The sequence below is a fragment of the Suillus subalutaceus genome (genome assembly GCF_016647625.1).
Source record: "Suillus subalutaceus strain FC151 chromosome Unknown DFJ58scaffold_25, whole genome shotgun sequence".
In the NCBI taxonomy this organism is placed as follows: domain Eukaryota; kingdom Fungi; phylum Basidiomycota; class Agaricomycetes; order Boletales; family Suillaceae; genus Suillus; species Suillus subalutaceus.
Window position 1 is genome coordinate 318,206 of NW_024540274.1, and position 14,711 is coordinate 332,916.

The 14,711-nt window shown below is 48.0% G+C and overlaps 6 protein-coding genes across 6 annotated transcripts; 3 read left to right on the forward strand and 3 right to left on the reverse strand.

Annotated features, from left to right (window-relative positions):
• Positions 1–3,038: 3,038 nt before the first annotated feature.
• Positions 3,039–4,248, reverse strand: DFJ58DRAFT_775303 (uncharacterized protein; the record flags this gene model as incomplete). The annotated part of the gene is made up of 6 exons (XM_041389425.1): positions 3,039–3,162; positions 3,220–3,616; positions 3,674–3,813; positions 3,878–3,933; positions 4,046–4,082; positions 4,146–4,248. Coding segments are annotated over 5 exons (435 nt in total), but the record flags the coding sequence as incomplete, so codon positions are not given.
• Positions 4,249–4,836: 588 nt separating this feature from the next.
• DFJ58DRAFT_775304 (uncharacterized protein) lies at positions 4,837–5,702 on the reverse strand. Its single transcript, XM_041389426.1, has 3 exons — positions 5,674–5,702; positions 5,149–5,625; positions 4,837–5,092 (listed from the first exon to the last, which is right to left on the reverse strand). Exons 2-3 carry the CDS (start codon positions 5,616–5,618, stop codon positions 5,086–5,088), a joined length of 477 nt encoding a protein of 158 aa, XP_041246600.1. The 5' UTR covers positions 5,619–5,625; positions 5,674–5,702; the 3' UTR covers positions 4,837–5,085.
• Positions 5,703–5,962: 260 nt separating this feature from the next.
• Positions 5,963–8,602, forward strand: DFJ58DRAFT_700370 (uncharacterized protein; the record flags this gene model as incomplete). The annotated part of the gene is made up of 8 exons (XM_041383571.1): positions 5,963–6,373; positions 6,439–7,188; positions 7,237–7,441; positions 7,495–7,668; positions 7,720–7,796; positions 7,843–7,911; positions 7,963–8,025; positions 8,078–8,602. The coding sequence occupies 8 exons, from the start codon at positions 5,963–5,965 to the stop codon at positions 8,492–8,494; spliced, it is 2,166 nt and encodes a 721-aa protein (XP_041246601.1). The 3' UTR covers positions 8,495–8,602.
• A 344-nt stretch (positions 8,603–8,946) lies between these two features.
• Positions 8,947–11,216, forward strand: DFJ58DRAFT_715226 (uncharacterized protein; the record flags this gene model as incomplete). Its single annotated transcript, XM_041384108.1, has 5 exons — positions 8,947–10,373; positions 10,427–10,770; positions 10,819–10,868; positions 10,928–10,959; positions 11,009–11,216. 5 exons carry the CDS (start codon positions 8,947–8,949, stop codon positions 11,214–11,216), a joined length of 2,061 nt encoding a protein of 686 aa, XP_041246602.1.
• Positions 11,217–11,220: 4 nt separating this feature from the next.
• DFJ58DRAFT_227584 (replication factor A protein 3) lies at positions 11,221–11,881 on the reverse strand. The gene is made up of 4 exons (XM_041379345.1): positions 11,747–11,881; positions 11,628–11,690; positions 11,470–11,575; positions 11,221–11,415 (listed from the first exon to the last, which is right to left on the reverse strand). The coding sequence occupies exons 1-4, from the start codon at positions 11,834–11,836 to the stop codon at positions 11,312–11,314; spliced, it is 363 nt and encodes a 120-aa protein (XP_041246603.1). The 5' UTR covers positions 11,837–11,881; the 3' UTR covers positions 11,221–11,311.
• A 1,421-nt stretch (positions 11,882–13,302) lies between these two features.
• DFJ58DRAFT_775314 (uncharacterized protein) lies at positions 13,303–13,778 on the forward strand (the record flags this gene model as incomplete). The annotated part of the gene is made up of 1 exon (XM_041389427.1): positions 13,303–13,778. A coding segment is annotated over exon 1 (394 nt), but the record flags the coding sequence as incomplete, so codon positions are not given.
• Between the last annotated feature and the right edge of the window lie 933 nt (positions 13,779–14,711).

Consider the following 14,711-nt stretch of genomic DNA (forward strand, 5'->3'; position numbering starts at 1 on the left):
GACCGATATGGTGTGACCGACCGGGCGCAAAGCCAGCGCTTCCCTGTCAAGTGCGATAGCCTGATCCAAGTCTCTGTCGTTGCCTCAGTGCTCAAAGCGGGAGGAAACTTCACACGCAAGGTTATTTAATGATGAGGACTGATCTGTGTGACCGACCAGGCACAAAGCCAGCGCTTCCCTGTGAAGTGCAATAGCCTGATCCAAGTCTTCGTCATTGCCTCGGTGCTCAAAGCAGAAGGAGAGTTGATTCGCAAGGTTATTTAATGATGAGGACCGATCTGTGTGACCGACCGGGCACAAAGCCAGAGCTTCCCTGTGAAGTGCGATAGCCTGATCCAAGTCTTCGTCATTGCCTCGATGCTCAAAGTGGGAGGAGAGTTCACTCGCAGGTTATTTAATGACGAGGATCGATCTGTGTGACCGACTGGGCATAAAGCCAGCACTTTCCTGTCAAGTGCGATAGCCTGATCCAAGTCTTCGTCATTGCCTCGGTGCTCAAAGCGGAAGGAGAGATCATTCGCAAGGTTATTTAATGACCAGGACCGATCTGTGTGACCGACCGGGCACAAAGCCAGCGCTTCCCTGTCAAGTGCGATGGCCTGATCCAAGTCTTCGTCATTGCCTCGGTGCTCAAAGCGGAAGAAGAGTTCATACGCAAGGTTATTTAATGACCAGGACCGATCTGTGTGACCGACCGGGCGCAAAGCCAGCGCTTCCCTGTCAAGTGCGATAGCCTGATCCAAGTCTTCATCGTTGCCTCGGTGCTCAAAGCGGAAGGAGAGATCATTCGCAAGGTTATTTAATGACCAGGACCGATCTGTGTGACCGACCGGGCACAAAGCCAGCGCTTCCCTGTCAAGTGCGATAGCCTGATCCAAGTCTTCGTCATTGCCTCGGTGCTCGAAGTGGGAGAAGAGTTGATACGCAAGGTTATTTAATGACTTAGCCTGATCTGTGTGACCGACCGGGCGCAAAGCCAGCGCTTCCCTGTGAAGTGCGATAGCCTGATCCAAGTCTTCGACATTGCCTCGGTGCTCAAAGCGGGAGGAGAGTTGATTCGCAAGGGCATTTAATGACGAGGACCGATCTGTGTGACCGACCGGGTGCAAAGCCAGCGCTTCCATATGAAGTGTGATAGCCTGGTCCAAGTCTTCCTCGTTGCCTCGACGTTCGAAGCGAGTTTGCAGCATTTCACCCAGATTACTCAGCAATTGCCCTCGGAAAGCATGCCCAGTGTTGTAGTATCCTAGTGCATCATAATGAAGGGATATCACTTCATCTAAGGCACGGGGATCATCTTTCTGCAAACACCACTCTGCTTGATGAATAAGTTGATTCAGCAATAACGGAAGCATGGGTGCGGTGGGCCGCTCCTGCCCAAAATCATTTGCATCAATGCTTTCAGCAGAATACAGGGCGGATGCTTCGATTGCAATCAAAGCTGCTCTGTAAATGTGACTGTTGGCATGGCAGACATCAAGGACTTTTCTCAGTAACTCTCTAGCTGCATCGGCATCCGTTTGAAATCCCCATTTTGCGAAGCGAGATTGCAGAGCAATGGCAAGATGGAGCTGGGTGATGGTTCAGTCCGGGTGATCAGTGGGATGCAAATCAAGGGCATCTTGAAACAGATTGATAGGGATATCAAGGTCAAGGTGTCTTCTGTCAGCTTGGCAACTGACAAACTTTGCGGTAGCTAGATTGAACAGTGCTGCAGGGCAGTAGGGATGGTCCATGGGGCAGAGATCCGTGACGCGTTCAAAGTGGTTTATGGATTGGTCGAGACCCCTACTGTTCTGCATCCTGCAGTATCGCGTGAGAAAACGATGACCAGCATCCGTCTTCAGTGCTAACGCATCCACATCGAGGGATGTAACCTACGCATTACAAGCTATCAGTATCAGAATACCAGACTGCATTGATCACTCACAGAAGTCAGGGGGCAAAGAACTGCGGCATCATTTTCATTAAAAATTCGCTGCTCCACTGTCATGAACAGTGCAGTACACGGGGATACGACTTCCCCTTGCTTTGGCTGGAAGATTATGGCTGTGATACTCGTTAACGTCCATCAGATGTTATTTGCAAAAGACGTTACTTACGATGTGAATTTTCACTGCGATCCAGTAATTCTTGGACGGAGATCTCAAACGTGCGGACGATTTCTCCGTGGCCGAGCATCGGATTCAATTCAATTGAGGCATACACGCTGACCCAAACTTTAGAAGATGGCTCACACAGCCTAGAGTCCTTCTCAATACGTGCCGGAAAGATGAGATTAAGGACAACTTACAGAAGTATGGGCTCGTTCCATTCAATGACAGCCTGATCTGCGTGTACGGGTTTGTTGTTCGTCTGGAACTCAGTACCATTGGTCTTTACTATCACATGGAAACCAGCGGAGATGCGTCGGAGGCCAAGAGTGAGATCAGTTGCACGAATAGCTTGAGAGAAATTGTCAATACGAGCTGGGCGGAGATAAATATCACATACCAGTAATGACGACTTGTTGCACACCTGTGATGTGTGTCTTTCCCGGGCCCTGGGGTTGTTCCGGGTGACTTGGCGCCTCGCCCAAGGCTTGGAGGGTATCATTGAGTGGGTCTGGTATGGAGTCTGTCGCGAAACTAAATATCAGAACAATCACGAAATAAAGTGTCGCCAAAATCGCTTTGGAAAATCATCGGTACATACTAAGTGAAGATGTATGACACATACTATTGACAGCGACTTGTAGCATTTCACTGCTCACGAGGTTCGTCTGTCCTGGGTCCTGGGGGCAGTTCTGGGCTGCTTGGCCCCTCTCCAAAAGGTGTAGGGTATTCAACAGGGACGAACCTTGACATATGGCTGAGGGATTCAAACTAGCACTTGAGAGTAAGATATGTGCTAGAAGTCGCGAAAAAATGCAGTACCTGTGAAGTTCTGATGTATTATAAGCACAGCATGCATGTGGCACTAATGTCAACAGGACAGAAGCGGCTCGCAAGATATCAAGCCATCCATAGCCTCATTCACAATATGCATATATTTGTACTGTAGGAGCATGTTGTGTGGTGCGTGTTGATTGAAGCAGCCGAAATGGGCTCAAGAAATGCAGGGTATTCCACAGTTTTGCAAGAATTCGCAAGTCTGGCGAAGCACTGCCTAAATGTCACCGCCCTTGACAGATCCGACTACTGTCAGACAACACACTGCACGAAAAGGCACGGAACTGACAAAAAGAGCTATACACGTTGTTATTACCAGCCTCCAGGATCATAAAATCGAGCACGTGATGTTCTTCGAGGTTATAAAATGTAGCAGCCGGATCAACCCAGGGTGTGCTGTACAATGAAATGATGATAGTGGATGACTTCCCGCAGCATTTAGAACGCTATTCTAGTTCTAAACGTCTCATGCCGACGTGCCGCTGTCAAATGTCAGTCTTTTGCAAGTCCGCACGTCAAACTGACCCAGTGCTAAATTGATATCTAGAAGGGGGGACAGGATTCCCTTTCTAGATTCAAATCGTGTTCTAAACATGTTCTTGATCGGCTGCCGATGAACAGGAGAACGATAATGAGTGCTGTGTGACTGATGCGGCAGACCAGAAAACTCGTCGAGAGGGTGACGACTGGAAGCATGATGGTCAGCGTGATACAGACTCCATAGAAAGAAATTAGGCTCCAACCTGTTTCGAAGTTGCCGTGGCATGGGCCAGTGCAAATACATTGCATACGCTGGAAGTCGTGGTCATGTATGAGGCAAAGGTTGTCCGCAATGGTGATTTGACCAAGCGGGACAAGAATAACAAGGTGGTGGTAATCAATACTGGACAAAAATTATATGGTTAAGGGCCATAACGCGTACTGGAGAGATAAGTATTGGTACGCACCATTCCAAGGGAGGAGAATCGCGCAGCCTAGCATAAAGTAGACCCACCGTATTTGACTATCAACAACCTAGGCCTCATCAACGACAAAGCGGTCTGTTGCAGAATCATCGAATGTCAGTTCAAGTTCGCCGTCGTAATCGCGACTGGTGGGAGAGCATGATAAATGACTCTGTGGTTGAAGTCTGTGGCAGCATGCTGCTAGGCCCTATTGACATAAAGGAGTTGGTTGGTTGGTTCAATAGCAGTCGATGTAAGGTGGACTACGAACGGGTGGTGTGACTGTAAAGCGAATGCAATGGAATACAACCAGAAGAGCACTGTTCGGTTGATATGCAAGCCTGCGAACTCTTTGCCTTCCATTTGCTCGCAGAACCTGCCAGACCAACTATGTATGTATAAACGACTTGCGATATCGAACGAGATTGTTGACACACCGAACATCATCTGCGTGCACTCGTAGCATGTCACATAAGTAATCCTTCTGATCGGAAGCCCGAACACGAACAAAGTGTGCTCCGGCGATAGTGGCATAATCATCACGACTCATGTAAGGAAAGTTCTCCACAACGTACCGAGCGTCCAGCCGGATACTGGTCACGAGCTGCTCGTCGAACTCGAGAGACCTCAAAAAACTCAAAGAACTTGCGTAAAACGCAGGAAGACACTACGGACGAGCCGTCATCAAAAAGCTCCTGATCCGACGACACCCACGATACAGGAGGCACGAGGACAGATGAAGTGGAAGACAAAAGAAGACGAAGCTGCAGCCATCGCAAGTCAAACAAATTGATAGTCAACAACTGAAGGATGAATTTCCGAAGAATGTGACGGCAGGTCAAGGCGGACGTTCGAGCTGACAAATCAGTGACAGATAAGGACGCGGGATCCGGACCGCCAATCTGCAAGATTTCTGAGATTCAAGCCAGGGCTGTTGCATGGCTGTGCAGAAGCGCTTTGAATATGGGTATGGAAGGGCCTATCAGCGTGATAGGCTGGACTTCATCGACGCATGATCGGACCCTTACTATCAAATAAATACCTGTAATCACAGAGGTAAGTATCTAGTTACACCAATTGGACTGCGACTCGAAATATCGTCAAGATGGTAAGTAGTATCGGGGACTACGAAGTTGTGTACATAAATACAGGAACAAACCCAGGACATATAATGGAATCATGTCACCATCAGGCACATATTGTACAAGTTGTTAAAATCTAAAACACAACGATTCTAAATACAATCAAAGATAGAACTATAGTATCGAACTCACCTACGCCGACTGATGGGCCTTAGTCCATCATCAAGTGTAAGGCACTGAATAACAGCGTGGGCTGGAATGTTGCGAATACACAGATATTCATGGTCGTTCATCGCTTCAGGTCTGAGATATGCGCCAGTTTGTTCAGCAAGTTCGCGCATCCAATAAATATTGATGCCTGCTCTTTTGAGCTGCGAGCTGTCGATCTTGGCAATCGAAACAATGCGCCTCCCCATCTTCACCTTATTCAAAGCATATTCGAGGGCCTTTTCACGTGAGGCCGTCACAGATAAAAAGGGAGTTCGACGTCGATTGCTCCAATCCATATGCAATTCTAATTGACGGCGGGCATTTGGATGGTTGCGGTAGTAGACAGCATTCGATATGCTGGCCACAAAGCCCGAGGTATGACTGAATTTGGAATAAGTCTCCTCATCAAACACTCGGTAGAGATATCGTGGGAGTGTCCTGTCTTGAGACATCGAAGATCTGGCTTATTTTAGAACGCACGACAAAGATACACGTGGCGCGCGGCACCTTAAGCTTGTATGATATGTTCAGTACTGTTCGTTGTGAGTGTGCAGCTGAGGTCACACGGCTGACTCGGTGTCTTTGCATACATGTAAGGATGGCACCTAGTTAGTCTCCCGCAGTCAAACCCTAATAGAGTTGTCACTCCTAGCTAGACCGTGTAGCTATTTTAACCCGCAGCTAAAAATGTCGCGTCAAGCAGGTTCAAACTTCATAGTCTTTGCCTTCTGACAAGCGAACTACTATTCCTCAGCGGACTGTACATTCGTTCTCCTCTTATCCGTTACGACAGATCATGGCGACACTACCTCGAGCCATCAAATCAACCTCTGGCTCGTCTATAATTTCGGACAACGATACATGTCCGCGTTCTGACGCTCCCTTCGATGCTGGAATAAAATCTTCCGGTGCATGGACAGAGCATCTAGAGTGTTACTCATTATCAGACGACGAGCCCGAACCGACAGATGGACATCATGAACTGCAACCCATCGAAGAGACCGTCAAAACAGCTCGTGCGCTCTACGACTTTGAAGGAAAGGCTGAATTCAAGGAACTGACCGTCGAGGCTGGAGATGAATTGGACATTTTGAAGGAAGAAGCCGGAGATGGCTGGAGTTTGGTGAGAGCGAGCTCTGGCGAAATAGGGCTGCTACCTCAGACATATTATACGGTGAGTTCTGATCATACTGATCGCTCGACCCTCGTACGCTTTATCTGGCTCATTCTGTCGGTGAAGTGCAACGACTAGTTTTCTTTCTGTACCGTTAGCCGTTCATGGGAGAAAGGAACCGTCTATCAGTACGATCACCCCCCCAGGCATCTCTCCAAAACCAGTCGAAGCCGCTTTCTATCGTCCCTCAAGATACTGGTGAATGGACAAACCCTCTCCCAAGTTTCAGGCAAAGCCTTCTTAGAGGCAAGAGTTTGAATCGGTTCTCCGGGTTCGTGACAAGTGGTGCAGAAGAGTGGGTTCTCGAGGGCCACGTCGATCCAGTCGCTTCAAGTTCATCCTCTTCACACCAGCGGGTCTCTACGGAAGACTCCATCAACGATGATAATAGGCTCAGTAGACTTGGGCTGGGGGAAGCAGACAGACACTATGTTGACGCTGACCTTACATGGCAATCTAAAGTTCCCAAGTTTCGAGTCTTGGTTCACTCACCTTCGAAGCGCACGTCGGGCCTTTCAGGAGCATATACCGTGTATAGTGTCACCTCACTGTTTTCTTCGACTACCGATGAATCATATGATCCGTACATCCCACCGATCTCTCCTGCCCGTATAACAGTTCAACGGCGGTTTTCTCACTTCATCGTGTTACATACTTCGCTGACTAGACGTCTTCCTGGCATTGCACTCCCGCCACTTCCTGAGAAACAGTATGCTGGGGCGTTCAGTGCTGATTTTGTCGAGGCTCGTAGAGGCGAACTCGAGAGATATATTGGGTGTATTGTGAGGCACCCTGTTGCACGATATGCTGAAGTCGTCACATCTTTTCTCGGTTGCGAAAGTGATGTGGTGAGCGTAAATGATGGGTTTACTTTTGCCTTCTAACTCATGTCCAAGGAATGGAAACGGCTTATGCCCCAATTCCTTTCGATGCCTGTTGCTGGGCCTTCATTCTTCGCACACGTTTTTCATCCCGCATTCAACGTAGATGTGGACGATGCCACAGAAGTAATCGATCGTTTCAGTCGTCATACTCTTGCAGTGGGCAAGGGCACGCAGTACTTGAGAAACATTTTTGGTCGCATTCGCGAAGTGAGACTAGGTGAGTACGGGTACGTCAGTTGTGCCAAATTATTATCATAACGTACTTCCCAGAGATGTCAAAAGCCGAACGATTGTTATCGTATTCATTGTTATCCTTGATTACATCGACACCTTTGTCTTCTGCTCCCCTGAACGGGATTAACAAGGATGCGGAGGACACGCCTCCACAGAAAAACGGCCTCTTGAACGAAGAAGGAGCTTGGTGTTGGCGTGAAGGCTGTCAAGGTGCTCACGTGAATGTCTGGAGTTCATGATTAACTGAGACATGACTCGAAGATTGTCTGAAGCTCACAAAAGCGATGCAGAAAACATCAGACAGTCTCCAGATTGTTGCAGACCTGTATGATGATCATGTCTGTGTCTTTTTCCTTATGCAAGACTCGTACTGACCGGACTCAGGCCCGGCGCACCCAGCTTGCGACTCACGAAGCCCTCAAGAGCGTTGCTCATCCATACCAATTGTATGAGGTATTTTGAATTGTTCGATCGCCGGCTTTGCCCTGAGTGTGATTATTTCAGGGAATCATTGAAACACACCAATCTACTGTTTCACGATATAAAGATGCCCTCAAATCGGGGAAGGTCAGAACGCTCGCAATCTTCGTGGGAGACGATGACCTGATGATATGTCCAGTCGAACGATGAAATGACCGCACGCTGCGAAACCGTCTTGAACACCACGATGGCTGAGATGGATACATACCACGATCAGAAAGTGGAAAATTTCAGCACAATAATGAGGGAGCATCTTGATGGAGAAATAAACTTTCACGAGCAGGTCCTGCATAGGTTGAAGGCAGTCCGGTGCACCTTCGACGCTCCGCGTTTTGACGAGCTGAGCAGGTCACCTCGTCAAGCTTCAAGATACGAACGGGATTTAGAAGCCCCAAAGTTGGATCCTCCGCCATTGCCACAGCCCTGTCCTCATGTATATGACTCAGCGCCTATGAGACCAGTGAATTCGGCAATACACGAGGGGATCGGAGCACTACTGGGAAAGTCCCAGCCTGGTAGGAAAGGGAGTCTTTTGGGAAGAATGTGGGCTGAATAAAGCACCTCGTGCGGTATCGAAGCTGTTACGATCACTTCAGGATGTTGCCAACGTGGCTGATTTCGTTGTATCTGATATGTTTCTGGTAGGATAGCCTGAGTATTTGATGCGGTATTGAAATATGTGTAAGATAATTAATACCGCTTTCCTCTGTTACATATTACTACTAAGTAAAAGGCATTTTCGAACATGAAGATTCGGATGGGCGATGTTGCTTTAGCCTTTATAATTAAGTGTCTTGCCATCCGACTTTTCAATTTGATTCTAGCTGAGATCAGGCTGAGTGCTGCACCCGGATCAGTGTTAAAAGACCGGTTGCACTGGAAGTACTGCCATTGCAAACGGTATGTAAGCACACATCGCGCGCCTATCCGACATCCATTACACGTTGATGTTCGTATAATAAACTGACAGCCATTAGATCCATACTCATCACGGCCTAGGTCTAAAAAATGCCGACTGTTGTACCACTCCCAACATATCCTCCTGCAAGCGCCAGAAAATCGTTATCAGCCTCGCAGCTGGCAACTTTCCACAGCAACTTATCAAACGCCCTCGCTGAAATCCTTGCACTACCTCCCGCAAGACGAGACACCCCTGCCATCCGTAGTTTTCTATCCAGCTACGTTAACGAAGTAGCCCATCAAACCCTTCAATCTCTGATCTGGGATGCCCCACCGTATACAGACAACCATGTACACGCACGCGTCCTGTTCCTTGCGGAGAAGCTAGCTACAGTACCGTCTTGCTTCGATGTGAAGACGCTCTTGGACGTCGCCATCGCATACTTTCCTTACCCAACCCGTGTCCGTTCCATTTTCATCGCAGCCCTCGCTAGCACACCAAGCCTCACCACTGTGTTCAACTCAGATATGGTTCCTGTGCTGAGCACCCTTCTCGAGCCGGATCGCTGTGCGGGTTTATACGGCCTCCGAAAAACCGCACGCTGCTTTATCAGCCTGCTCTCTGGTTGTACCCCCGAGCTCGTGCGTCCATTTGCGGGTGACCAGGATTTCATGACAGGACTGGCACAAGCGTACGAAGAAGGACTCGCTGCAATAGCACATTCATACGGTGGAATGCGTACAGACGTCGGTACGCGCGAGCTAGATGACTGGGAGCGCATCTGGCTCGAAACCAAGGTCGACTTCATAGACAGCTTCCACATTATTATCACCGGCATGCTCCAAGACCTCGCAACCGCATCCGGTGCAGCATTAGCAGCGGAGTCAGAACGGACGTTCAACATTATTTTTTCATTATTGAACATCCCGCTGCCAGTACCACTACCGGGCGGTACTCCTAGTACTGCTGCTCCTTTCCTCAACCGATCGCTGATAGCCGACTATCAACACTCGTATAACTTGTCTAGCACTCTTGCTTCTGCTCTACGTCGTGCTGCACGTGAAGACGCCCGAGTTGACCACCTTGAATCCACCCTTCGTTCCTTTGACATCGAATCTTCCGCCGCGGGGACTAAAGATCCTGGGGCACTGAAGTTGATCATCAAGTCATCTGGCATCCCGCCCGGCGCCTCTGCTTCTGGGAAGAGCAAAGCGGGGCAGTCTTCAAGCAAGGGCAAAGCCAAAGTAATCCGTCCTGAACCTGAGCCACATGATCTCGACGTGGAGATCTTGCAGGTCATGGACATCTTCCCGAACCAGTCGCCCGAGTATATCCGGGAGCTCCTCAAGCAGTCTGTGTTCAAGAATGCAGAGAAGGTCATTGAAGCACTGTTGGAGGGTACTGCACCCGGAGAGTCCTCTGTTGCGGAGGATGTCAAAGGTGCTCATGCTGTGTCCAATGAACCCATTGAGAGAAAGAATGTGTTTGATGATGAGATATTGGACGTTAGCAAGATACGTTTGGGGAAGAAAAAGTACGGAGCAGTGTTCCTTTGTATATCCTGTTACTCATTGTTCTGCTATATAGCCAAGACGAGGCATCAATACTCAGGGACAGAGTAGCCGTCGAACAGATGAAAGCCGACATTCTGCGACGTGCAGAGGCCATGGCTAACGCGGAAGAAGATGAAGACGGCGGCAAGGCTGCCGAAGTCGATCACGATATCGACTTTGGAGACGAGGTGAAGGTTATCGGTGATGGAGAGGCTAGCAACGAGGACGAAAACGATGGCGATGAGGATGTGGTACCGCCGATGAAAGTCATTCCGGAGACTGTTCTGGAGCTTGCGTATATCCGTGATCCGGAGCTGTTTGCTAGAGATGCTAATACGCGGAGGTCGAAAGCACGCACTGAGCTCAAAGCAGAGACCGGCAAGTCCTTTGTTGTCTCATTAGCTGTGTTGCTGAGTTAACATATAGGCTGGTCCGATGAGCAAATTGAGGGATGGAAGATTATGCTGGAACGAAATGTATGCTATTGTTGTCTTCGTAACTGGTCGGTACTGATCTTACATCACCCCGCGTCCAGCCAAACAAGGACAAGATCCTACAGAAACACGAGTTTTTCTGGGAATAGATTAGTAGATTTTTCAACGACTGGAAACGCAAGTGGCTCTGGGTCATCATCCCGCGGTGGAGATCATGGAAAGAGCAGGGGTGGGCGAGGGGCAGGCAGAGGAAGGGGGCGCGGTAGAGGGTCTGGAGAGGGTGGTGATACCAGAGAGCGAGCATTGAAAGACAAGAACAAAGCTAGCAGAGGAAACCACAATCGGAAAAGGGGACATGACAAGAAGATGGCCAAAGCCGGTCCATCTTAATGCATAGGGGCGATGGATGGAGATACTTTTCTCAATTTATGTGATGCGACGTGCGGTAAAGTACAACAGAAAGTTTTGTATATGCTGCTAGATAATCAATGTGTAGGCATGCTAGTTTCCGTTTCTTGGTACCGAGGGAAGAGCTTGTCGAATCTCGATTCAAACGTGAGCTCAATCACGTCGTTGACCAGTTGCATATCTATATCACTGGAATGAGAACGAGCGAGGTCGCATTATCTAGTGAAAACCATACCTAGCTCTTCTTCTGAATCCAACGGAAGTGTCGCCATAGCTTTTATTGTGGACGCATCTACCACACTTCCAATAACCTCGACATAGGTGGCAGTCACATCCACATTCTACCATCGACAATAAGAGTTGTGAAAAGTCAGGAGTGCAACAATCTCTAACCTTCCTTTGGATCTCTACCTGGCCACCATCACTCGCTTCGACGATGGCGATGTCATCTGAAAGCTGAATCGAGGTAAGTCAGACGCGTACGAGACAGACGTGAATGAAAATTAGCTCACTCGGAGGACTTTGCAAGGGAGACGGACTGTCCTGCCCTTTATTCCGGCAAGACGGGCAGAGTTGACACGCATTGATATATGTTCGTTCATGACGAGCTCGAGACTGAAATTTGGTGTAGTGCTATGTACTTGAAAGCGACGCGTCTGTGGCTGTGGTCATGATGATGTAGTAAACACAGGTAAACATATGCCGGTACAATGTGACGCTCCATTTGTGCTGCTCAATATTTTCTGACTTAATTTATTCATGCTTTAGAGGATCGGATATATATCCTGTATTCTGAAGTGGTCGGACACGATTTTTCGGACAGGACGGCCCTTGGGCTTTTGGGCCATGACAATTGCCAACTTCCGCACCGTTGGAGATACATTCAAACATATGTCAAATCGTTAGTAGGAACAAATACTAGGCAATCGTGGTTCTGCCGACTTCCGCCAACCCTCGACCTACTGCCGCCTGCAGCAATTGCCACTGGCAGAAATATTTCATTCTGCCAACAACACTATCTCTGCGATGTCGCGCTCACGTTCAATATCTGCCTTCATACACGCAAATAAGAAACGACGGAGTTTTGAGTGGGTAGACTGGTGAGACTGGGTTGGGTTCAGTTCGCCTATCCTGCATATAAATTAACGCGGGCGTAGCTTGTTCGTTGCACAATGTCAACTTAAGGTTAGATTGCTATCATGGAACGACTTTTTTTCGACAGATGGCCTGGCGCGTTCTATTCAATCTACCTTCGGCGATAGAAACTGCCGAAGTTGTTCCACCTTAAGTATTCGTACCGGCCTCGTGCAAGCCTCGTGTCTGTCTGGACAAGTATGATAAGATCCGTATACCCGCCCTACTTGCACCTTCTTGTCAAATCGTTTTCTGTTGTCTTCCCTGCAGAGTCATCATCGGCTGCACGTCGCATTGACATTATTGCAATCCATACATAAGTGAGCGAAGCTTGAAGCCCAGGGAAAACTGGACATGGCCAAAACGGCCAGGATAGTGTGAAATATTGTTTAGACATATAATTTATCGTATAATATTGTATAATCTTCAACGACACGATCGTCTGCGCATCGCATGGCAAAAACATTACATTTGCAATATTGTGTTGGTCACGTCGTCGAGCGTGTTTTCGTCAACACACACAATTTGTTCACGTCAATCTTACATCACTCCGTCCATGTCTCGATCACTACTTTGCATTCACACGTCACACAGCTTACTTACTCTGCAAAGCTCCACTTGAATTCCGATCACAAAGTTTGGGTGAGTTTTGAAACTACCAACACCCCAAAGTTTAAAAATGTTTGGGGAATTTCGGCAAAGTCCATTTCCCCTTTTCTTCTTACCACCATCTTCCCAACAGCCAGGAGTCCTGCCACCGCCTTCCTCCACTGATTCCACAGATATGCGTGTCTCGTGGATTCAGGTATACATGTTGTTACTGCTTTTCTTAAATGGCACTAACTTATTGTCTCTGCAGGCTTATGATCCACTTAGCGCTAGCTGGTAAGTTTCAGCTCTCGAACTCTTATTTTATGATCATTCATGTTTACTAGGAGCGGGAAGGGTGCTTATTGTCGACAGTAGCTCCGCCTCATGATTTTTCTCCGTCCTGTTGTCTTCAGTGTACTACTCACCTCCCTCACTCTTGCTCTATGCCTTTTTTGCTGCTGGATGCTCTCCCATCACGTTATCTTGCCGCTCCTCGCCTGTCTACATCATTCCTATTCTTTTGCCATTGCCTGCTGGTTGCTTCCCAATTGCCTGTGCTTGCTTGTCTCACTCCTCGCCTGTCCACCTTGCTCCTGTTCTTTTGCCGTTACCTGCTGGTTGCTGCCTGTGCTCGCTTGTCTCATTCCTCGCCCGTCCACATCGCTCCTGTTCTTTTGCTGCTGTCGAGTTTGCCTGCTTCTCACTGTCGTGCTGGTTCTATCATTATCATCCTGTATCGTATTTGCCTGGTCGCAGGTCGAAGCGTTTGTATCAGTAGATTATAGCATAATTCACCCGAATGCAACCGATTTTGTTGTACCACACGAACTGAACTGAAATATGATAACAATATTCTTAGCATATCCTACGACATTCGAGAAGATTGCAACAGATGCGAAATATTCTATTTGTCTCCACAGCGAGTCTCCTATACTGAAATATTGTGCTTCTAAATTCGTCATATTCCGCTCGATCTCAACCGTTTTGGCCATGTCCAGTTTTCCCTGGGCCCCAGGAACCGGCACCTTACACATGCGACACGTCTGTGGCTGTGCATGTAAGTGGTCATGATAATGTAGTAAACACAGGTAAACATACGCCAGTACAATATTAATATTGCTATCATGCTCTATCATGCAAAAGAAAGAAACCAGCCAATCAGGTGTCCGATTGATATACACAGCATGTACTCGAGATATGAAGTGGCTATGTGAAGATTGTCGAGTTTGCTTGTCCGCGACTGTACTACTCGAGATATGAAGTGGCTATGTGCGCCAAGCTTAAGCTTAAATATACGCTAAGATGCTATCCTCGTCCTGAGTTTCGAACGAGATCCTGATATCAGCTCCTCATATGCATAGCCCAGGTCCAGAAATGACATAGTCTTCCTCTTTTGCGATAAAGTCCCTTGTGACATGTGAAACATAGGCTGGCACCTCATGCAAGCGTCGGTAATTGCCAATCAAGGAGAGAATAAATATTACCACTGTGACATCGAAATCGATGTCTCTCACATCTCTAGATCTGCCATTAAGGCTAAGCATCACAAATTTAATGCACATTACATAAACGTACCAGCACTCACTTCAGCTTCCTTCATTCGAAGGAAGTCTCCAGGCCAAAGTCGCACCTTGAATTTCCTCCTTGCATACTTACTAAATAATCTGTGATCCGATGCTTTCAGGACAGATGCCTAGCTAAGGCTGTAACCAAGCTGTTCTCGATTTTTGATTCACTGCCTCCACGCGATAA